The sequence below is a fragment of the Pogoniulus pusillus genome, chromosome 37 (assembly GCF_015220805.1).
Source record: "Pogoniulus pusillus isolate bPogPus1 chromosome 37, bPogPus1.pri, whole genome shotgun sequence".
NCBI lineage: Eukaryota > Metazoa > Chordata > Aves > Piciformes > Lybiidae > Pogoniulus > Pogoniulus pusillus.
Genome location: NC_087300.1, coordinates 9495898 through 9519348, shown reverse-complemented (window position 1 = coordinate 9519348; position 23451 = coordinate 9495898). Strand labels below are relative to the sequence as shown.

General features: G+C 55.8%; 1 protein-coding gene across 6 annotated transcripts in view; it reads left to right on the top strand.

Annotated features, from left to right (window-relative positions):
- Nucleotides 1-23451, top strand: part of EYA3 (EYA transcriptional coactivator and phosphatase 3) — a 63351-nt gene that overhangs the window by 20894 nt on the left and 19006 nt on the right. For 3 of the 6 annotated variants that reach the window (XM_064172782.1, XM_064172783.1, XM_064172781.1), the window contains 4 exons: nucleotides 6026-6069; nucleotides 12240-12319; nucleotides 14769-14835; nucleotides 15748-15890. In XM_064172782.1, coding sequence (XP_064028852.1) covers nucleotides 6026-6069; nucleotides 12240-12319; nucleotides 14769-14835; nucleotides 15748-15890 — 334 coding nt within the window. Of the gene's footprint in view, nucleotides 1-6025; nucleotides 6070-12239; nucleotides 12320-14768; nucleotides 14836-15747; nucleotides 15891-23451 lie in introns of those variants that run through there. The other 3 variants (XM_064172784.1, XM_064172785.1, XM_064172786.1) reach the window with 3 other exon arrangements.

Sequence of the window (23451 nt, the reverse complement as noted above, 5' to 3'; positions counted from 1 at the left end):
CCCAGCCTGATTGTTGCGACAGGGGAAAGTGTCAGGCCACCCAAAATAGGTATTCATTAAAACAAGATCCTGCTATTGGTGTTGCCCAGGTTTTGGTAGCTCAGAGAGGTCTCTGAGCCAGGATTATTCCTCTTTTTACTTCACCTGTGGGTGGCTTCCCTAGGCTCTGAGGGTTTTCTGCACAGCAGATCTGGCATCTCCTCACTATGATGTCTGCACCTGGTTGTAGTTTTGGTCCCTATCTCTTAACACTGCTGGTCATGGCAGCAGCTCCCCTGGCAGTTTCTTATGTCACTTCTTAAAGAACACTTCCACTACATAGGTTATGGTGAGAGCTCACTGGTTCACTTATCATGGAGCCAGAGAATGGTTTGACTTGGAAGGGAACCTCAAAGCTCATCCAGTACCAACCCCTTGCCAAGGACAGGGACACCTCCCACCAGCACAGGTTGCTCCAGCCTGGCATTGAACACCTCCAGGGTGGAGACATCCACAGCTTCCCTGGGCAACCTGTGCCAGGGTCTCACCACCCTCAAACCCTTTCTTCCTCATCTCCACTCTGTCTCCCCTCTCCCAGCTCAAAGCCATTGTCTCTCATCCTGCCACTCCCAGCCCTTGTCCAAAGTCCCTCCCCAGCTCTCCTGCAGCCCTTCAGGCACTGCAAGGCTGCTCTGAGGTGTCCCTGGAGCCTTCTCTTCTCCAGGCTGAACAGCTCCAGCTCTCAGCCTTTCCCTACAGCAGAGCTTATCCAGCCTCTGATCATCTTTGTGGCTTCCTCTGGACCCTCTCCAGCAGCTCCAGGTCCCTCCTGTGCTGAGGCCCCAGAGCTGGAGGCAGTGCTGCAGGTGAGGTCTGAGCAGAGCAGCAGAATCCCCTCCCTGTGCTGCTGCTCTCCCTGCTCTGGCTGCAGCCAGCATACAGCTGGCTCTAGGCTGCCAGTGACCAGTGCTGGCTCCTGGGCAATTTGGCACCAATTGACTGACCATCACTCTCCACCATCCTTCTCTATCCTTCAAGCACTTCAGCTTCTGCACCAATATCCTCTTTCTCTGAACACTTGGGGAGGCTTCACGTTGATTTTTATGCCAATATCAGGGCTCTGGTTACCTGCCTGTGCTTGGCAACTCTTTCTGCAGCCAAGTCAGTTCTGATAGCATTCAGGGAAGCAGAAGACCCTCACTGGTATTTACAGTGTGTCACTGCTCTCATTCTTTTGCCAATCCCTTTCCAAATGGAGGAGGATCTTTTGAATCCTGGAGGGAGCACACAGCTGCAGGGTGGAACACAGCTGCACCTTTCTTCCCCTTGTGGGCTTCTCCTGCTCAAAGGCAAAGACTGTTTGACCTTGGTTGTCTGCTAGGGTGCAAAGGAAAGTGTCCTGCAAATCTAGAGCAGGAAGTGAGGCATTTGTGTCAGGTGCCAAAGTGAGCAAGGTGCAAAGCTGTGCTGCAGCAAGGTGCATGGCTGTGTGTCCTCAGAGCTGAGAACACAGGGTGTCAGCAGAACATCACCAGTTGTGATCACAGGATCACAGAATGCTGGGGGCTGGAAAGCACCTCCTGAGGTCATTGAGTCCAGCCCCCTGCCTGAGCAGAGCCACTCAGGGCAGATCTCAGGGGAGCACATCCAGGCAGGTTCTGAATGTCCCCAGAAAAGGCAACTTCACCTCCTGGGGCAGTGTGCCCCAGGGCTCCAGCACCCTCACAGTAAAGATGTTTTCCCTTGTGTCAAGATGGAATCTCCTGTTGTTGAGTTTGTGTCCACTGCCCCCTGCCCTACCCCTGGGTATCAGTGCAAAGAGGCTGGCTCCATCTGACACCACCCTGCAGGTAGCTGTAGGCATTGACAGGCTCCCCTCTCAGCTTCTCCAGGCCATTTTACCAATACTTTTGTGCACTCAGCCCCAGCCTGCTGTTGGCAAAGGTGAAAACTCACTTCTAGAAAATGAGCACATCACCCAGAGCAGGGCACACAGGAGCCCTGGAAGGAAGTCTCCAGAGAAGGAGACTCCACAGCCTCTCTGGGCAGCCTGCTCCAAGGCTCTGCCACCCTCAAAGTCAAGAAATTCCTTCTCATGTTTACATGGAACTTCTGTGTTGATGTTCATGCCCTTACCTCTTGTCCTGTCACTGGGGACCTCTGAGAATGCATCTGGCCCCATCCTCCTGACACCCATCCTTAGATCAGATTGATCAGATCGCACTCAGCCTCCTCCTCTCCAGCCTATCCAGCCCCAGCTTTCAGCCTGTCCTCATCCCAGAGCTGTTCCAGTGCCCTCAGCATCTCAGTGGCTCTGTGCTGGGCTCTCTTCAGTAGCTCTTTGTCCTCGATCTGGGGAGCCCAGAACTGGACACAGTACTGCAGGCAAGGCCTCACCAGCACAGCCTCTTACTCCAAGAACTTCTTTTACCTCTGGTTTTATGCACTCAGCTCTGACCCTCTGTCAGCAGAGGTGGAGGTCACTTTTTCAGCCACATGTCCCTGTGTGGCAGGGCTCTGTGTGCCCAGCACAGCAGCTGCCCAGCAGAGCATGTCCTGTGCTGCTCTACACAGCTCTGTCAGGGCCCTTTGGGCTGCTCGCTGCTGGCAGCCCAGAGGAGCCCCTGAGCAGCAGCCCTGTGCCCACTGCAGGCCTGCCCAGCCCTCCTTGCTCAGGAGCAGCCAGGCTGGCCCACCTGGACTGCCAGAGTGCAGTCCTGGCTCTGGGCTCCTTGCCTGCTGTGCAGGAGCCAGGTGACAAAGCCCAGAGACCTGTGTGCTGCCAGCCCCGCATGGACACGGTGCCAGGTGAGAGTTCCGCCGAGCTGGCACTGCAGGTGCTTGTGCAGTGAGCTGCATTTGCTGCAGTTCAGACCAGCAGCTGCTGGCCGTTGCTGGGATTCTTTCTTGCCTGACTCGCTGGCATAGCTGCCCCTTGTATGTGCTGGGCTTGCCCAGGGGGCAGTTGCTGCCAGGGGCTGCTCTTGCTGGCAGGGGTGGCTCTCGCAGTGAGGTGAGATCAACAGCAGGGCACCAGGTGGGCGACAGTGCTGACCTTACCAACCCTCCAGGGTGCAGGTCTGGTGTTGGGAATCTCCAGCCTTCACCTCTGAGAGGGCTCCCCTGGAGCCAGTGATCTCAGTGCACTCTTACCTTGAGGCAGACAGCAGCAGCAGAACTTCAGTCACAGAGTCGGGCTGGAAGGGAGCTCCAGAGCTCATCCAGCCCAAGCCCTGCCAGAGCAGGAGCACCCAGAGCAGAGCACACAGCAACACATCCAGGCAGGGTTTGAATATCTGCAGAGGAGACTCCACAGCCCCCCTGGGCAACATGTGCCAGGCTGTGGCAGCCTCACAGGGAAAAAAATCCTCCTCCTGGTTAAATGAAACTTCCTCTGCCTCAGCTTGCACCACTGTTCCTTGTCCTGTCGCTGGGCATCCCCCAGCAGAGCCTGGCTCAGCCTCCTGGCACTCACCTGCACATCTTTATCACCATTGCTGAGGTCACCTCTCAGGCTTCTCTGCTCCCAGCCTCAGCTCCCTCAGGCTCTCCTTCTAACAGAGCTGTTCCATTCCCTTCAGCATCTTTGTGGCTCTCTGCTGGACTCTCTCATGTCACTCTTGAACTGGGGGGCCCAGAACTGGGCACAGTACTCCAGGTGCAGCCTCAGAGGGGCAGGAGAACCTCTCTCGACCTACTCACCACAGCCCTTCTAATCCAGCCCAGAATGGCATTGCCCTTCCTGGCCACCAGAGCACATTGGAGGGCACCATGAGGGTACCCTCCCACCCACCAGGGCCTTTTCCCCTTCACTGCTCTCCAGCAGGCCAGTCCCCAGCCCCTACTGAGAACCCCTGTGGTTGTTCTCTTCCAGGTACCAGACTCTACACTTGCCCTTGTGGAATTTCATCCACTTTCTTCCTGCCCAACTTGATGAGCTGCAGAGAGCATCCTAGGGCAGGCTTGGCAGGGTCAGCCCAGCTGTTCAGTGATCAGTCAACAGCTTGGCTTGTGTTGTTTGGACCATTGTAAGTTGAAACCTGATAGCAAAATGAAAAGATGGAGGCAGGAGCAAAGATATAGCTTTGGGACAGTCAGTGTGGCGCAGCAGGGCAGGGTGGTGCCTGGCTGAGTGATGAAGCTGATGGAGCTGATGAAGCTGACATTCCCCTCAGAGCCACACCACTGCTTTCCTCCTGCCTGCCTTTCTTTCCCTTCTTATTCCTTCTGTTTGTGCAGGGGGAGTGGATTCACCCTTTTTAAAGTCTCCAAACTCTTACCCTGTCACTTGAGGGACATTTGTTATCTCCTCTCAGCATCTGCCCAGAGGTTTTTAGAGGGCAGTGTGTGTTGAGAGCAGGGTTCAGCAGCCTCTCCTAAGGCTCCTGCAGGAGCAGGTGCAGAGGTGCCCTGTGCAGGGTTTGTGATTGTGCAGGGCTCAGCTAGGAGCACTGCCTTGGCAGCACTGCCTCCTTGTGCTGGTACCCCTAAGCTGTTGTTTGTAGTGTAAGTGGCAGTGCTTGGTGATGGTTTGCATCCCACTGAAGTGTCCACTTCTAAGTGTTGTTGCTAGATATGAAGCTGTTGGGGAGGATTCATCCTAAAGACCTGCTAAGCTGTGGGCTGGCTGGGGCTGGCCAGCTGAGGCCAGGACACGACTGGAATCCAGGGCTGCTGTTTTGCTTGCCCTGTGTGCTGGCAGCGTCCATGTGCTACAGCCATGTAAAGAGAGTGAAAAAGGTCCCTCCTCAGCTGCTGCAGGGCTGCTCTAAGGTGTCCCTGGAGCTTTCTCTTCTCCAGGCTGAACACCTCCAACTCTCCCAGTCTGTGCCCACAGCAGAGGTTTTTCAGCCTCTGATCATCTTCATGGCCTCCTCTGCACCCTCTCCAACAGCTCCAGGTCCTTCCTGTGCTGAGGCCCTGTGGTGGAGGGTTACAAAGCCCTCTTGCAAAGCCCTCATTTATACAGGCCCCAAAGCTGGAGGCAGTGCTGCAGGTGAGGTCTGAGCAGAGCAGAGGGGCAGAATCCCCTCCCTGTGCTGCTGCTCTCCCTGCTCTGGCTGCAGCCAGCACACAGCTGGCTCTGGGCTGCCAGGGACCAGTGCTGTCTCCTGGGCACTTTGGCACCTGCTGACACCTGCAAGCCTACTCCTCCAGGCTGGTCTCAAGCCTGGAGAGATTGCTTGGGATTCACTCAAGAGGGAAAATTGTCTTTTCAGCTTCCTGCTTTCCATCCTTACTAGTTGCTCATTGCCTCTCCCTCGGTGCTGCTCAAACTGCATGTCCCTGCTGTTTCATTTACACCCCCTTGAGAGAGACAAGATCCAATTCCATGGTGAGGATTGTGCTGGCAGCTTTCTTTTGTGGCAGCAGGCTTGCTCTGGCTGCTGTGCATGAACCTCTCCAGACCCCATCCCCAGGAGCCCTGAGCTGAGCAGCTCCTTGTCTGGGACTGGGATGAGTGGATGTGCAGCTGGGTACCAGGCCGCAAGGCTGGCATCTAAATGTGCTCCAGAAATGTGGAAGACTGAAATCTTCTGCTAGAAAGAGAAGATGGGGAAAGAGTCATGGAATGGTAGGGGTTGGAAGGTCCAAGCCCCCTGCCAGAGCAGGGTCACCCAGGGCAGGGCACACAGAACACACCCAGGGGACTTTGGAAAGTCTGCATAGAAGGAGACTCTACAGCCTCTCTGGGCAGCCTGCTTCAGGCCTCCAGCACCCTCACAGGGACAGAGTTTCCCCTCTTGTTCCTGTGGCACCTCCTCTGCTGCAGCTGGCACCCGGTGCCCGTTGTGCTGCCCTTGGCCACCCCTGAGCAGAGCCTGGCTGCGTCCTCCCAACGCTGCCCTTCTCCATCATCCCAACACACTCAGTGTTCTCTGATCAGAAGAAAGCTTGTTTTGGGCTGAGGAATCCGAGGGTACCCTGGTGAGCTCTGGAGTTCACTGCAGGGCTCTCTGTGTATGAACACTGAATTCTGCTAAGCTGTGCCTAGGCCCTGTCTGGCACAGCTCTGCACAGCTCCTGAACGCTTTTGTCTTTGCAGGTGAAAAAAGCCAAGATGCAGGAATCCAGAGAGCAAAGCCTGAGGTAGGTCATTTGGAATTTTATGTTTGAGTGGAACAGTAACTACATTTCTTATGCTTACAAGGTTCCATTTCAGGAGCCCACACAGGGAGAGCTTTGCCACACAGGCAGGGCAAACAAAAGGTACTTCTGCACCTGATACAGCAAGTTCAGTAAAGAGACAAACTAAGCCTGACCCTTTGGTATTAATCATAGAATCAGTCAGGATTGGAAGGGACCACAAGGAGCAGGCAGTTCCAACCCCCTGCCATGCCCAGGGACACCCTACCCTAGAGCAGGCTGCACACAGCCTCAGCCAGCCTGGCCTCAAACACCTCCAGCTATGGGGCCTCAACCACCTCCCTGGGCAACCCATTCCAGCCTCTCACCACTCTCCTGCTCAACAACTTCCTCCTCATGTCCAGTCTGACTCTCCTCACCTCCAGCTTTGCTCCATTTCCCCCAATTCTGTCACTCCCTGAGAGCCTCAAAAGTCCCTCCCCAGCTTTTTTGTAGCCCCCTTCAGATCCTGGGAGGCCACAAGAAGGTCACCTGGGAGCCTCCTCTGCTCCAGCCTGCACAGCCCCAACTCTTTCAGTCTGTGCTCACAGCAGAGCTGCTGCAGCCTCTGAGCATCCTCCTGGCCCTGCTCTGGACACACTCCAGCATCTCCACATCCCTCTTGTCCCAGGGGCTCCAGAACTGGATGCAGTACTCCAGGTGGGGTCTCAGCAGCGTGGAGCAGAGTGGTAGAATCACCTCCCTGGCCCTGCTGGCCACACTTCTGCTGCTGTAGCCCAGGCTCTGCTTGGCTTTCTGGGCTGCAAGTGCACACTGCTGGCTCCTGTGGAGCTTCTCGTTCAGTAGCAGAATAGAATAGAATAGAATCAACCAGGTTGGAAGAGACCTCCAAGATCATCCAGTCCAACCTATCCCCCAGCCCTATCCAGTCAACCAGACCATGGCACTAAGTGCCTCATCCAGGCTTTTCTTGCACACCTCCAGGCACGGTGCCTCCACTACCTCCCTGGGCAGCCCATTCCAATGCCAATCACTCTCTCTGTGAAGAACTTCTTCCTAACATCCAGCCTGTACTTCCCCTGGCACAACTTGAGACTGTGTCCCCTTGTTCTGTTGGTGGTTGCCTGGGAGAAGAGGCCACAACGTCCCTTCAGGTAGTTGTAGACAGCAATGAGGTCACCCCTGAGCCTCCTCTTCTGCAAGCTAAATAACCCCAGCTCCCTCAGCCTCAGCACCTCCAAGTCCCTCTCCTCAGGGCTGCTCTCCAGCCACTCCCTGACCAACCTGAATTGGTGCTTGGGATTGCCCCAACCCAGCTGCAGGACACTGCACTTGGGCTTGTTGAACCTCATGAGCTTGGCTTGTGCCCACCTCTGCAGCCTGCCCAGGTCCCTCTGGGTGGATCCCTGCCCTCCAGCCTGGCTGCTGCACCACACAGCTTGTCACTGCTGCACTTGGCCATGGAGCCATTGACAGCCACTCTTTGGGTGTGGCCATCAAGCCAGTTCTGCATCCATCCAGTGCTCCACCCCTCAAACCCATGTGGCACCAGCTGGGAGACCAGGATGTGGTGTGGGACAGTGCCAAAGGCCTTGCTCAGGGCCAGCTCAATGCCATCAGTTGCTCAACCCTCATCTGTGGATGCTGTGACCATAGAAGGCCTCCTCACTGTTGTCCTGTCTCAGCAGTGCCTCCAGCAGGATCTGCTCCATGATCTCCCTGGGCACAGAGGTGAGACTGACTGGCCTGGAGCTCCCCAGCTCCTCATTTCTACCCTGTTTGACAGTGGCACTTCTGTTTCCCCTTTTCCAGTCAGTGGAGACTGGAAGGGACCTCCAAAGCGCCTCCAGTCCAATCCTCTGCACTCAGCAGGGACATCCTCCACTAGAGCAGGCTGCCCACAGCCCTTTGCAGCCTCACCTTGGATATCTCCAGGGATGAGGCTTCAGCCACTTCCATCAGCAGCCTGTTGCAGTGCCCAACCCTTGACTCTAACCATTAAACATCCTGTGGGTCATAGACTGAGGAGGCTGCCAAGTCCCTGTCTCTTAACACTGCTGCTCATGGCACCAGCTCCACTAGCAGTTTGTTCATGTCACTTCTTAAGGAGAGCTGCCATCATCCAGGGTGTGGTGAGAACTTGCTGGTTCAGTTATCATAGATTCACAGAATGGGTTGGGTTAGGAGGGACCTTAGAGGTCATCCAGGTCCAACCCTGCAGCCATGGACACCTCCCACTAGCCCAGGCTGCTCAAGGCCTCATCCAGCCTGTCACAAGAGCTTGTGCTGAGGAGCAGTGGTGAGAGGGCAGACAGCTGGGCTGCTGCAGCGTGGGCAGAACTGTCAGTGCCTGCCTTCCAGAGGCAGTGAGCACAGCCAGCTGCAGGCAGGCTGCCTCTTGACGGCCACACCCCAGCTGTGCCGCAGAGCCACTGCGCTTTGTCCGGCAAGCACAGCACAGCAGCAGGCTCCACAGCACCTGCAGGCTGCCAAGGCAGATGCTGTTGTTCTGCAGAACTCCAGGTCTGGTGTGGAAGTTTGTTCATCTGAGAAAGGCTTCCCAGGATTTTGGTGAGAAGAGTTTTCAGTGGAGGCAGCTTGGTTGTGCAGGTTGGTTAAGCTTCACTGGACATCACCAGCCAAGGGTGGGAAGCTCCCTTGTGAGCAAACCCATGCCAGTCCCTGACCAGCTCCCCCTACCCTTTCCCGGGAAAGCTGCACCTCCTGCCTCAGGGCATTATCCCAAAGCAGTCCTGGGGCAAGAAGCTGGACAGAAGGGGCCTGTACAGCCTGAAGGAGTGGTCCAGGGCCCTGGGCAGCTCATTCCAGGCCCTGACCACTCTGACTATGAAAAACTTTTTCCTGATGTCCAATCTAAACCTCCCCAGCCTCAGCCTGAGGCCATTCCCCCCTGTGCTGTCTGCAGTTCCCTGTGAGCAGAGCCCAGCAGCAGCCTCTGCACAGTGTCCCTGCAGGGAGCTGCAGGCAGCAGTGAGCTCTGCCCTCAGCCTCGTCTGTTTCACACCAACCATCCCCAGCTGCCTCAGCCTCTCCTCATCAAAGTTATTCTCCAGGCCCTTCACAGCTTCCTTGCCCTCCATCTGGACCTGCTCCAGCACCTCCACAGCTCTCCTGTATTGCACTGCCCAGCACTGCACACAGCACTCGAGCTGTGGCCTCACCAGAGTTGAGCCCAAGGGGACAATCCCCTCCCTGCTACTGCTGCACACAGCATTGCTAACCCCAGCTAGGATGCCATTGGGCTTCTTGGCCTCCTGGGCACACTGCTGGCTCACACTCAGCTGCCTGGGCACACTGCTGGCCCACACTCAGCTGCCTGGGCACGCTGCTGGCTCACACTGAGCTGCCTGGGCACTGCTGGCTCACATTCAGCCTCCTGGGCACTGCTGGCTCACTCTCAGCTGCGTGGGCACTGCTGGCTCACACTCAGCTGCCTGGGCACTCTGCTGGCTCACACTCAGCTGCCTGGGCACTGCTGGCTCACTCTCAGCTGCCTGGGCACACTGCTGGCTCACACTCAGCTGCCTGGGCACTGCTGCCTCACTCTCAGCTGCCTGGGCACTCTGCTGGCTCACACTCAGCTGCCTGGGCACTCTGCTGGCTCACACTCAGCTCCTGTCTATCCCAGCTCCCAGGTCCCTTTCTGCCAGCAGCTCTCCAGCCATACAGCCCCAGGCCTGGAGCATTGCTTGGGGTTGTTGTGGCCCAAGTGCAGGACCTGCATTTGGCCTTGCTGAAACTCATCCCATTCATGCTGGTCCATTGATCTAAGCCTATCCCAGTTCCTCTGCAGAGCCTCTCTACCCTCATTCAAATCAACACTGCCACCTCACTTGGTGTCATCTGCAGACTCACTGCTGACACTGTCTGTGCCTGAATCAAGGGCATCAATAAAGGCATTAAATAGAAGTGGTCCCAACACAGATCCCCGAGGAACACCAGTTCCCAGCTGCCAATTGGATTAAATTCCACTGAGCACCACTGTCTGGGCCCTCCCATCCAGCAGACTGTGCTCAGCCAAGCCACAAGTAGCCAGTTTGTCTACAAGAACTGTGCAGGGAACAGTATCAAAAGCTTTTCCACAGTCTAGGAGCACAGCATCCACAGTCTTCCCCTCACCCAACAGCCAGGTTATCTTGGCATCAGGTTGGTCAGGCAGGACCTGCCCCTCATAAACCCATGCTGACTGGGCCTGATCCCCTGGTTGTTGTCTGTGTGATGTATGATGCCATTTGAGATGCCCTGCTCCGTGACCTTCCCTGGCACTGAGGCCAGACCGACAGGTCTGACCAGTCAGATCTGGTTTCCTGGATCTTCCTTTCTACCCTGGTAGTGTGTTGTGGCCCTGGTGTCACGGTGCTGTGTCCCTGGAGGGTTGCCTTGCTGCTGGGTCTGTCCCTGAAGATGAGTGTTGAAGCATCCTTGAGCTAGGTGCCACTTGGTACCTGGGCAGTGCTGAGAGGTGCTGGATTCCTGTGGTTGTGTCACTCCTTCTCCATGGGCAGGAACACAGAGAGTGTCTTCAGAAAGCTGATTTATCTTCCTGCTGCTTGCCCTGTCTGCTTTGCCTTTACTGCTGAGGCTGCAGCACACCTCACAAGCTCTCTGACATTCTCAGCCTGCAGCTTTACAGAGCGAAGAGGCTGCTGAGAGGGGAGTGCTGCTTGCAGCTCAAGTGTACACCAAGTGTGGTGCTTGCTGGAGCTCTCCACGAGCTGAGTCTCCTCAGTATCCCAGCAAAAGCAACTGCAGGGGTTTTGTGCTGGTTGAGGCTGAAGGGCACTTGAGCTGGTGCAGGAGGCTGGGGGGCATGCCCAGGTGGCAGGGAAGAAGTTAATGCTTTCTGCTGCAGGCAGCAGTTCCAAGCAGCTTGGTCTGCTGAGCTGACAGTGAAGCTGCAGCCTTGTCTTGAGAGACCAACTGAATGTCCTGGAGGGGATGGCCTTGGCTGACCCTGGCTGGACACCAGGTGCCCACCAAAGCTGCTTTATTGCTCCTGCTTCAGCTGGACAGGGGAGAGAAAATGTCGCAGGAGAGTTGTGAGTGCAGCCGAGGCCAGGAAGGGATCACTCCCCAGTTACTGCCGTGAGCAGCACAGCCTCCACTGGGGCAGTTAAATTTAGCACTAGTCAAACCCGAGCAGGATAAGAATTAAACTCAAACCTTAAGCTACCTTCCTGCCTCTTGCCCCTTCTTCCCAGTCTGAACTTTGCTGCTTCTTTCTCTGCCTCCTTCCCCCACCAGCAGTGCGGGGGATGGGGCACGGAGGCAGTGCTCAGTTCACACCTTGTCTGCTGCCCCTTCCTCCTCGGGCAGGACTCCTCTCACTTCCCTGCTCCAGCACAGGGTCCCTGCCATGAGGGACTGATCCTGGTGAACTTCTCCAGTGTGAGTCCTCCTCAGGGGCTGTGCTTCTTCGTGACTTGCTCCCGTGTGGGTACTTGCCCTGGGATGCAGTCCTTCAGGAGCAGCCTGCTCCAGTATGGGTCCCAAGCCCTGCCAGCAGCCCTTCTCTGGTGTGGGCTTGCATCCTGATGGGAGCCTGCTCCAGTGCAGGCTTCCCGTGGGGTCACAGCCTCCTTCAGGTATGTTCACCTGCTCCAGCATGGGGCCGTGCAGGTGGGTCTGGACCTCTGTGAGTGGGATCAGCCTGCCTCACCGTGGGCTTCACCACAGGCTGCATGAGAGTCTCAGCTGCAGTGCCTGGAGCAGCTCCTCCCCATCCCACACCCTGGGGTCTGCAGAGCTCCTCACACATCTTCTCACTCTTCTCTCCAGCTGCACTATTCTCTTGGGATCTTCTACTCCCCTTGACTGTGTTCTCACAGGGGCACTGCCAGCATTGTGGGTGGCCAGCAGCAGGTCTGGCTTGGAGACCGCTGGCATTGGCCCAGTCAGGCACAGGGGAAGCTTCTAGCAGCTTCTCACAGAAAGCACTTTTGTAAGCCCCTCTGCTGCCAGACCCTGGCCACAAAAACTGAGTATGGTTGAATGGCTCAGGAGAGCTGCAGCATCTCTGTGAGATATGAAAGGGTGCAGAGCTGGCTTCTGTCTGCCTCCCTTGGAAAGGCTGAAGCCAGGGGTGGTGATACCCCAAGATGTTGGTTTAAGAGCTGTTGACGCTAATGATTAGCCTTTGTTTGTCCTGGCAGTCATGTGAGCAGCGCAGAAGTCAGTGACCAGAAGCCTGAATCTTCAAGCCTTGGTTCAAGCCTTCCCATGTCCAGTGACAGTGAGTACCTTCTGCTCCCACTGCTCTTTGCCTTCCACTGGACTCCTTCCTTTGCTTCTTCAAGCACAGCTTTGTCTCACTTGCTCACTGTTCAGCCTGTCCTCACCCTCAGTTGTAGAAAGTTTGCTGTGGTGCTTACAAAGGGTTAATGCCTCTCGGGGAAGCAGATCTGCCTCTCCAACGAATATTTTGGTGTCAGCCCCCCAGCGTGCTGCTGGGTCCTGCCATGTCTTACCCACCTTACACATGGTTGTTGATGAGGTTAGAGTTGGTAGCCAGGACTGCCTGTTTGTAAGTCATCTCTGCACAGCTGGATTTGGGTCTTTCACTGTGCTCTCAGAGTCTGAACTGTACTGAACCTCTGCAGAGATTCCTTAAGAAAGAAATGGAGAGGAAATTAAAACATTGCATAGTGAGAGGTGGAGTCTCTGCTCTCTGCTGGAAGAGAGGGCTGGGGGCTTAAACAGAAGTAGGATTTCTGCTTAGAATGTCTCTGACTGCCAGTCTCAAATCATGGAATTGTTTGGCTTGGGGGAGACCTTAAAGCTCATCCAGTTCCAACTCCCTTGCCATGGGTAGGGACACCTCCACCAGCACAGGGTGGCTCAAAGCCTCATCCAACCTGGTCTTGAACACCTCCAGGCAGGGGCATCCACAGCCTCCCTGGGCAACCTATGCCAGGGTCTCCCCACCTTCACTCTCAAGAATTTCTTCCTCATCTCCAGTCTCACTATCTCCTCTCCCAGCTCGAAGTCATTGTCCTTTGTCCTGGCACTGCAAGCCCTTGTCTAAAGTCCCTCCCCAGTACTTACAAGTGTAAGTCAGCTCAGCTCAACTGAAAACACCAAACATGCCTCTTCCCGTTGCTAACTGCTCACATCTTCACTGTTGTAGCCAATCTGCTGTGGTGGTGTAGCTGCAGGAGTTAGCCAGAGGCTTCCAGGTCAGCTGCCTGACTGGACAAACCATGTGCCAACTGCAGAAGCTGCATGCAGTGATGCTGTGCTTTGGGTTCGGTTTTGTTAGCCATTACCTAACCCTTTCTGTGCTGGTGAGATAGAAGAATCCTAGAGGAGACATCCCTGTTTCCCTGTTTGGATGAGTACTGGCACTGAAGAAAACAAAGCAGGGCATTGCTGCAGGAGGGCCCTGTGTATCTGACAGCCTCCAGGCTCAGAAGATGCCAGGTTGTGTTTCCTGTGGCATCCTTGTGCCTTAGCACCAGCAGGAAAGGAAGCAGCAAATTCCAGGGGTACTCAGAGCATGTGGCTGATGGTTTGTGTTCCTCAGCTGCTTGTGCTCAGATTGCAGTCAGAGGAGGTTGTGTAGACAGCAGAAAGCAGAGGGCAGGGGCAGGGCTGTCTGTGAGCTTGCTGCCCTCGGTGGACGTTACTGCGAGAGGTCACTGTGTGGTCATACCAGAGCAAGAAGGTTGCAGGGCTGCTCCAGAGGGGGAAGCCTGCCTGGCTGGAGCACACCTCTGGCACCTGGAGCAGATCTCAAGGCTGTTACCTGTGCCTGTGTTCTTGCTGCAAGCCCTTAGCTGAGCCTGGCAGAAGGGAAAGTGCCAGCTCTGCAGTGTGAGTGGTGGAGGCTTGCTGGCACCAGAGCCAGCTGGCTTGGAGGTGACTGCAGCATGCTGCAGCACACTGGGGGCGTGTGCCAGAGGGGGCTGCACGGTGCCCAGTTCTGTGCCAGATGTCCTTCACATCCTTGTTTTGCTGGTGTGCTGGAAGCTGAGTGTGAGCTCAGGCTCTCTGAGCCCAAGGGGGTTCAATGCCTCTGGGTTAAGCTGTGCCAGCTCAAGCCTCCTTCTTCAGCCCAACCCGGGGTGCTGGACCTGAGAAGAGTGTTGTGTGGAGAGGACTAGAGTGCAGTGATTTGAACAGTTTCCCACTGAGGTTGCTGTGGTTTATCCAAGCAGCAGAATGGAAACTTCTCCTTCCAGGGAGCTGCCCTGAGCCTCCTGCACCGCAGCTCAGCCTGCAGCTACCTGATCTGTGAGGTGTAGTTTGTTGAGCTGGGGAGGACAGGTTGCTCTGGACTGAGCATGGAGGAAAGGGCAGGAGAAGAGGAAAGCCTGACAGAACAGGCACCTGCTTTGGCCTCTGCTCCAGGACACACAAAAGGATGCTCAGCTTGGCACAGGTGAAGCCCCTTTGGCATGTGCAAGGTTTTGAGCAGGACTAAAATCAAAGCTCTCTCATGACAGTTGCAGAAGATGACAGCACCTGGTAAAGGGAAGAGCAGTGCTAGGAAGGGAGAGACAGGACTGCCTCAATCATCTCCCTGGAAGCATTTTGGTACCAGTTTGTGAGAATTTGCCTTGAAAGAGATATTAAAGACCTTTGAGAATCCTGTGCCTTGGTTGAAGTGCCCTGTGCATGCTGCTGTCGTTATTCTTAAGCTTTGGATCACCTCAGTAACCACACAACCTTTTTTCTTCCAGTTATGACATGCACTGATTACATCCCAAGGCCAGCAAATGATTATACCTCACAAATGTACCCTGCAAAGTAAGTAAAGCTTTGGTGCTGAGCTCTGGAACTCCTGCTCCTTTCTGCAACAATCTTCTTGCATCTTTCTGCGTTCTTGGAATGCTGTGGATCACTTTCTGTCCTCTGCCAACACAAACTCACTGCTGCAGGTGCTGAAGCTGATTGAGGCCTCCCCCTGGCTTCAATGGCTGTTGATTTCTGAACAAAGGATAAATGAGCCCCTTGGAGTAGGTCACAGCACACTGGGCTTGGTGAGGGCTGCCCACTGAGGGGTCAGCAAACTGGACAGGTGAATGTAAGGGATTCCCATAAAACAGAGGATTCCTGGGGGATTCTCTATGCCAGCAGAGGGTCTCCTCACTGTTCACCTGTTTGTGGATCTCCATCATCTCTCCTTGTTGCACCACAGCAGGCACTGATCCCCTCTGCTTGCTTTTGTGTGGTCTCTCTGTGTGTTCCAGTGGTTTTGACACAAACTACTGTGTTATGTCATAGTCATAGCAGATCAGGCTGGAAGGGACCTCAGGGAACATGTGGTGCAGTGTTTCTTGGCAGCAGCCTGGGCTGGAGATGTCCCCATTACCATGTCCAGTCAAATCTGAGAAGTGTCCAGTATAGCTTAAATTTGAGTCCTTAGCTTTAGGAAACTGACTGCTTGTGCCTGTTGGCATAGGGAATTTGCTCTCCCCCTCTCTCCCTGCCTTCCCAGTCCTGGGGTAGGCACCGGTGCTCTGGCGTCACAGAGGAAAGGCTTTCCCCTGGCATCGCTGCAGGAAGTGGGCAGAGCTTTGGGAAGCAGCAGCAGGTTGTTCCCCCGAGCCCTGATGGGTTTCTTTCTAAATCAGGGGGGTTTGGTGATTTCTGGGTTGCAGCTGCAAGATGCAGAGTGTAACAAGTTCTTTTCTGCTGTTGTCCTTTCTCCTGCACCAGGCCATATGCACACATCCTGTCTGTACCTGCCTCGGAAACCATCAGCCCCTACCCTGCTCAGGCTCAGTACCAAGCCCTACAGCAGTCTCAGCCCTACACCATCTACCCCCAGACCACCCAAACCTATGGACTACCTCCTTTTGGTAAGAAGCAACTTTGCAAAGCTTCCTCAGTGCCTGCAGGTGTTGTCCTGTGTCTCACTGCAAACCCAGTGTTCAGCTTGGGGCAGCGTGTTGGACAGAGGAGAACTTGCCTGACCCAACAGTGCCTTAGTTCTGACCTCTGCCTGGGACTGCGCCTTATAAAATACTCCTCACAAAGCTCTCTGCTCTGCCCTGCTGAGACCACACCTGCAGTACTGTGTCCAGTTTTGGGCTCCCCAGTTCAGGAGAGACAGGGACCTGCTGGAGAGAGTTCAACAGAGAGCCACAAGGATGATTTGGGGACTTGAGCATCTCCCTGTGGAGAGAGCTTGAGAGCCCTGGGGCTGGTTAGTCTGGAGAGGAAAAGGCTGAAAGGGATCTGAACAATATCTACAAACATCTGAGAGGTGGGGGGCAAGTGGAGTGGGCCAAGCTCTGTCCAGTGGTGCACAGCAATAAGCCAAGGAGCACTGGATACAAGCTGGAACGTGGAAGGCTCCACCTCAACACGAGGAGAAACTTCTGTGGTGTGAGGGTGCTGGAGGCCTGGAGCAGGCTGCCCAGAGAGGTTGTGGAGTCCTTCTGTGGAGCCTTTCAAAATCCACCTTCATGTGTTCCTGTGTGCCCTGCTCTGGGTGCCCCTGCTCTGGTTGGGAGGGATTGCATTCAATAATCTCTGGAGGTCCCTTCCAACCTCTAATGTTCTGTGTTTCTCCTGCCATCAGTTTGTCTCCCCTTGCAGCTTGCCAGATGGTTCTTACTTTAGGAAGATCATTTTCTCCACTTGTGGTTTAGCTGTCTTTGGTCAAAGGCTCCATGTCCAGCTGGAGGCAGGTGACAAGTGGTACTCCTCAAGGGTCTGTCCTGGGACCAGTGCTCTTCACTGCTTTCATCAAGCAAGATTGGGGCACCCTCAGCATTTCTGCCGATGACACCAAGCTGAATGGTGTGGTTGAGAAGACTGAAGGATGGGATGGCATCCAGAGGGACCTGAAGAGGTGGCTGAGGAGAATCTCAGTGAGGTTCAACAAGGCCAAGTGCAAGGTGCTGCCTGGCTCAGGGCAATCCTTGATACCAGTCCAGGCTAGGGGAGGAGGAGATTGAAAGCAGCCCTGCAGAGAAGGACCTGGAGGTGCTGGTGGGGGAGAAGCTGGGCAGAAGCCATCAGTGGGCACTGGCAGCTCAGAAGGCCAAGGGCAGCCTGGGCTGAATCAAAGGCAGCATGGGCAGAGATGGAGAGGAGATCCTGCCCCTCTGCTCTGCTCTGGGGAGACCTCACCTGCGGGGCTGGGGCCACAAACAGGTGCCCCAACCCACAAAGAACATAGACCTGCTGGAGAGGGGCCAGAGGAGGCCACAGAGATGGTCAGAGGCTGGAGAACCTCTGCTATGGGAACAGGCTGGGAGAGTTGGGGGTATGCAGCCTGGAGAAATGAAGGCTCCAGGGAGACCTTAAACCTTCAGTATCTCAAGGGGACCTGCAGGCAAGCTGGGGAGAGGCTGTTCAGAGGGCCTGTGGGAATAGCCTGAGGGCAATGGTTTGGAACTGGAGCAGGGCAGAGTTATGTTGGACACTAGGAGGAAATTGTGCACAGTGAGGGTGGGGAGAGACTGGCCCAGGCTGCCCAGGGGGGTGGTGGAGGCCTCATTCCTGGAGGCATTCAAGGTCAGAATTGCTGAGTCCCTGAGCAGCCTGCTCTGGTTGGAGGTGTCCCTGCTGCCTGCAGGGGTTGGACAAGATGCCCTGTGAGGGTCCCTTCCAACCCAATCAGTCTGTAAGGCTGTTTGGTTTCTTTGTCAGTGCTATCTCAGTAGACCTCACCTCACAGCATCTCTGCTGAAGGTGATTTGCCTTTCCTGCTGCCTGGCCAGGGTTGAGACTTTTTGCTTTTCCATCTTTCACCCAATGAACATTTTGTGCTGCAGTGTCTCTGTGATCACTAGGCAAAGACATTTGCTGAGGTTGCTTTAATCCCTGAGTCCTGCTGCAGCTGCATGGCAGGGGCTGAGCTTCTGCCTCCTTAATCCTGCCTGGAGGGAACCCCTGAGGGGTTGCTGTGGCAGCAGGCAGTGGCCATGCTGCTGCGTGGGGCTCAGCAGTGCAGGCAAACACGTCCTAACTTCTGGGTGAAAGGAGCTGCTGCTCTGGCCCTGTGCTCTTGTGCTCTGTGTGCTCAGGTGGAGGAAAATCCCATGGGATCGACTGTCACAGAGTCACAGAATGTTAGGGGTTGGAAGGGCCCTCCAGAGATCATCCAGCCCAAGCCCCTGCCAGAGCAGGGTCACCCAGAAGAGGGCACACAGGAACACATCCAGGTGGGCTTGAAAGGCTCCAGAGCAGGAGGCTGCACAACCTCTCTGGGCAGCCTGCTCCAGGCCTCCAGCACCCTCACAGTGGAAGTTTCCCCTCCTGTTCCCATGGCACCTCCTCTGCTGCAGCTGGCACCCAGTGCCCCTTGTTCTGCCCTTGGCCACCCCTGGGCAGAGCCTGGCTGTGTCCTGCTGACACTGCCCTGCACATCTCTAGCACAGCACTGGGGGCAGCCCTCAGGCTGCTTTGCTGCCAGCTGCCAGCCTCAGCTCCCTCAGCCTGGCCTGACAGGAGATGTTCACTGCCTGCAGCAGCTTTGTGGCTCTGTGCTGGACTCTCTCATGCAGTTCCCTGAGGTCCTTCTTGAGCTGAGGAGCCCAGAACTGGACACAACATTCCAGATCAGGGCAGAGTACAGGGAAGGAGAACCTCTCTTAACCTACTAACCACAGCCTTCTAATACAGCCCAAGATGCCACTGGACTTGGCCACCAGGGCACATTGTTTGCTTATGGGCATCCTTCTGTCCACCAGGACCCCCAGGTCCCTCTCCTCTGATGCCCTGCATGTATGAAACTGGACAGCCAGCACTTGACCTTTCATTTTTGATGTTCCCCTGCTTGATCTCCTATGTACAGATTGTGTCCTGTTGCCAGCCCTCCAGAATCTCTGGTGACAGAGGTGCTTTGTCCCTCAGCTCCAAGCTCTAGTGAGAGGGGAGAATGTCCCCCGGGCCAGCAGCACCTGTGCTGTCAGGGAGCTGGGAGGCTGGGAGGGAGCCAGGAGCTGTCTGCTGGCTCATGCTGCATGGCCAAATGAAGACTGCAGATTCATCTTAGTGTCTCTAGGTGCAGAAGGGTTCAGCTTTGCTTAGCTGAAGAGCTGGATGGCTGCGAATAAAAGCAGCCTTTGGTGTGAGGCTGCTGAGGCAGGGACACCTCTCACTAACCCAGGTTGCTCAAGGCCTCACCCAGCCCTCTAGAGATTGAGTCCAACCCTCCTGCCTCAGCTCCAAACCATTCCCCCCTGGCCTGGCTCAGACACCCTCATGCAAAATCCCTCTGCAGCCTTCCTGCAGGATCCCTTCAGGCACTGGCAGCAGCTCTGAGCTCCCCCTCGAGCCTTCTCCTCTGCAGGCTGCACCCCCCCAGCCCCCTCAGCCTGTGCTCACAGCAGAGCTGCTGCAGCCCTTGGCTCATCTTTGTGGCCTACTCTGGCCTCTCTCCAGCAGCTCTGAGTCCTCCTCCTGCTGGGGACAGCAGAGCTGGAGGCAGGATTGGAGATGAGGTCTGAGCAGAGCAGAATCAAGGGGCAGAATCCCCTCTCCTGCCCTGCTGCCCACACTGGTCTGGCTGTTGCCCAGCACACAGCTGCCTGCTGGGCTGCAGGAGGGCACTGCTGGCTCCTGGGGAGCTGCTCAGCACCGACAGACCCAAGTCTGTTTCATCAGGGCTGCTCTGAACCCACTCTGTACCCAGCCTGGATTTGTGCCTGGGGCTGGCCCAACCCAGCTGCAGGACCTTGCACTGTGACTTGTCGAACCTCCTGCAGCTGGCACTGGCCACTTCTCAAGCCTGTCAGGATCCCTCTGGATGCCATCCCTGACCTGAGTCCAGCACCACACAGCTTGGTGTCATCAGCAAACCTGCTGTGAGAGTCCCCTCGATGCCACTACCTGTGTCACTGCCTGAGATGTCAAACAGGTGCCAGGACAGACCCCTGAGGAGCTCCACTTGTCAGTGGTCTGCACCTGGACATTGAGCTGCTGACCACAACCCTTTGGGTCCATCCATGTGGCCAGTTCCTTACCCATCAGGTGGTCCTTCATCAAGTCCATGCCTTTCCACCTCAGAGCTGTTGTGCTGTTGAAGTCACATGAGAGAAGTCAGGATGTGAAGCAGACCCCCATACCTGGCTGGCTTTGTTTGTGTATCAACCTGGAGGTCAGGAAAATGAGTTTCCTTGTGCCTGAGGGACCCGTGGAAGAAAAGGATGGCTCTGCAGTAACTGGGAGGCAAGGGCTGGGTCAGACAGTGCCTCCCAAACTTCCTTTGCCCTGTGTCAGAGCTGAGCTGCATTGCTCTGGCTGATACTCGAGCACTGTAAAGTGGGAGCTTTGCAGGGTTAAGTGTGGGGCTGTTCTATGAGCACCTCAGGGCTGCTGTTGGTATTTGCTGCTTCTGCATTTCCAGCTCGGTCCCTGCCAGCAGGGTTCAGGCAGGGCTGCCCTTTCAGGGGTTTAGAACCAACCAACCCTCCCCAGCCCCTGTCATCAGGATGCTCTCGGGGTGGGTGAGGGCCCAGCTGGCTCTGTGCACATGCCCTGGGGAGCCAAAGCTCCCTTCCGGAGAGCTTTCCCTGGGGGGCTGGGAGGTGTGGGTAGGTGGGATGCTATGTCCATGCTCAGCCCTTGAGTCAGCAGTGCAGTTGGTCTGCCAGATGCCATGACCCTCCTCACTGTGTCTGAAGTGCTGGGTGTTGGTCCAGCATTCTGTGTGTGGCCCCATGCTGTGTTTGCTGGGAGGTTCTGCCCTTCCCTGGGTGCCTGCACTTCTGTTCACAAAATCACAGAGCATTAGGGGTTGGAAGGGAGCTCAGGAGGTTGAGGCCAGTCCCTCTGCCAGAGCAAGGTCACCCAGGACAGGGCACACAGGAACACGGCCAGTGGGATCTGGAAAGTCTCCAGAGCAGGAGGCTGCACAATCTCTCTGGGCAGCCTGCTCCAGGCTCCAGCACCCTCACAGTGGAAGTTTCCCCTCCTGTTCCCCTGGCACCTCCTCTGCTGCAGCTGGCACCAGTGCCCCTTGTTCTGCCCTTGGCCGCCCCTGGGCAGAGCCTGGCTGCATCCTCCTGACAGCAGTCAAGGCAGCCCTCAGGCTCCTCTGCTCTGTCATCCCAACAACCTCCTGGGTTCCAGCTTGTACCCAGTGTTCCTTGTCATGTCCCTGAGCACCACCAGACAGAGCCTGGCACCTTCATCCTGACAGCCACCCCTCAGATATTATCAGGTCCCCTCTCAGCCTTTTCCTCTTCAGACTGAACAGCCTCAGGGCTCTCAGTCTCTGCACAGCAGGAATGTTCCAGTCCCCCCAGCCACCCTCTCATCTCCCAGGGGATGCTGCCAGCAGACCCTTCTGTCTCTTCCCTTGGTCTTCTTGCTGTCTATTGCCAGTTTGTTGTGGCTCTGTTCTGTGCTGCTCTCAGTGTTCTCAGGTGGTTTGGTCTGCTGGGTGCTGGGGACGTTAAAGGCAAATGTGTCACTGTAGGTGTGGTGCTTAGGGCTGTGGTTTAGTGGTGGGTTTGGCAGTGCTGGCTTAAGGGTTGGACTCCATGGTTTAAAGGTCCTTCCCAACACAGCTGATGCCCTGACTCCATAAACAAGCAGCTAGAGATGAGACAGGGAATTTGCTTTCCTGCTCTCTCCCTGGCACTGGGTCAGGGACACCTGCCCCCCATCACAGGTGCCTTAAAAACCACAGAGCAGGATCCTGGAAACCTGAGATGTATAAATTTATATGGTGAAGAAATGGAGGCTGAGAGGAGACCTCACTGCCCTCTGCAGCTGCCTGAAAGGAGATTGGAGTGAGGCTGCTGCTGGCCTCTTCTCCCAAGTAACCAATGACACGACAAGAGGAAATGGCCTGAAGCTGCCCTTAGGGTGGAGACCAGGAGAAGTGTTTTAACTGCAGGAGTGGTCAGGGATTGGAACAGGCTGCCCAGGGAGGTGGTGGAGTCCTTATCCCTGGAAGTGTTCAACAGTGAGTGGATGTGGCACTGCAGCACATGGTCTGGTCAAGGAGCTGTTGGGCAGAAGGTTGGATTTGATCTTAGAAGCCTTTTCCAACCCAGGCAGTCTGTGATTCCCTCCTTGGGGCAATGCCCTCTTGAGGTGGCAGGCCAAGATGTGTGGAAAGGGCTTTCAGGCTTTTGAGGGGCAGGGGCAGGGTCTGTAACATTTGGTGGTGGGTGGGGGTGTTTTAGGGGTGTTTTGGTGGTGTCTGTATTGGGGTGGGAGGGAGTTTATGGGTTTTAATCCAAAGGCTCTGGAATTCAGGGATACTTGGCTGCTTCTGAGTGTAGCAGCAGGAATTCCTCTGAAGACCTGGGCAAGAGCAGGGTCTGTCAGACAAGTGAAATGCAGTCAGCCACGGGCAGGTCTTGGTGTGGTGCTGAGGTCTGTTAGTCAATAGCTGAATTTTCAGTCTGAATGTAACTATTAGGAGGAGTTCAAAAGTGCTGCTTCCAGTCCTGGAAGTCAGGCAGGAGTGCTGCCTGCTCAGCACTCGGTGTGGGCATGCACACTCCAGAGGGCACTCTGCAAATTCTCTGCCCACAGAATCTCCACTGAGCCGCTGAGGAGTTGGGCAGCTTGGTCGGAGGCTTGGCCCAGAGGTTTGCATGGCTCCCTGCAGCGTGTTGGCTTCTCAGCCAAGGAGGCAGCAGGAGCTCTGTAACTGCAGAGCAGATGTGTTCAGCCATGAAGTTCCAGCAGTGACAAACAGTTGTGACCTATGGGCAGGAGGCAGCTTTCAGTGCTGCCACCTGTGCTGGTGCCAGTTTGTTGCCTCTGCATTGTTCTGCCTGGGACATAGCTCTGCTCTGGAGAGGTTTCATGGGTGGTGCCCTAGCAGCTGCTGCCAGAGTCGCCGTGGGTGTGATGCTTGGACTCAGGAGAAGCTCCGGGTGGGGTGGCCTGTGCAGGCCTTTCCATCTCCATGCATGTGTCCTGTGACATTCTGTGCCCCAGCCACAGTGCCACCATGGGCATGGAGGGCTCTCATCTCCTCCTGCTGTCCTTGAGGCTGTGTTGGCTTTGAGAGCCATCCAGAGCAGAGGGACACCTGCCCCCATGCCAGGTGCCTGTGCTGGGAGAGACCAGAGGGACAGTCACAGGAGACAGGGGCTGGAGGATGCTGTAAGACGCAGCCCGAGGCAGCTCCTGCGCTCACATCCAGCCTGCCCTGCCAGCACCTCTGCACACACAGAGCAGAAGGGACCTTTGGAGGTCACCTGGGCCACCCCTCCCCAGCTGTGTGTGTCTGCCCTGCTGCCACCCTCCCATTTGATCATTGTCTGCAGCATTCGGAGTTGGTTTGTGTTTCGTGGACATGGCACTTTTGGGTGTCCTGTGCCCACCTCCTGCTGCTGCTGTCTGTCCTTGCCCATCTGTCTTGCACTGTGAGGAGCTGTCGGTCCCTGTCCCCTCTGCAGCCTGCTCACACATTTGGCTGTGGTAGCTCTCTCCTTCCAA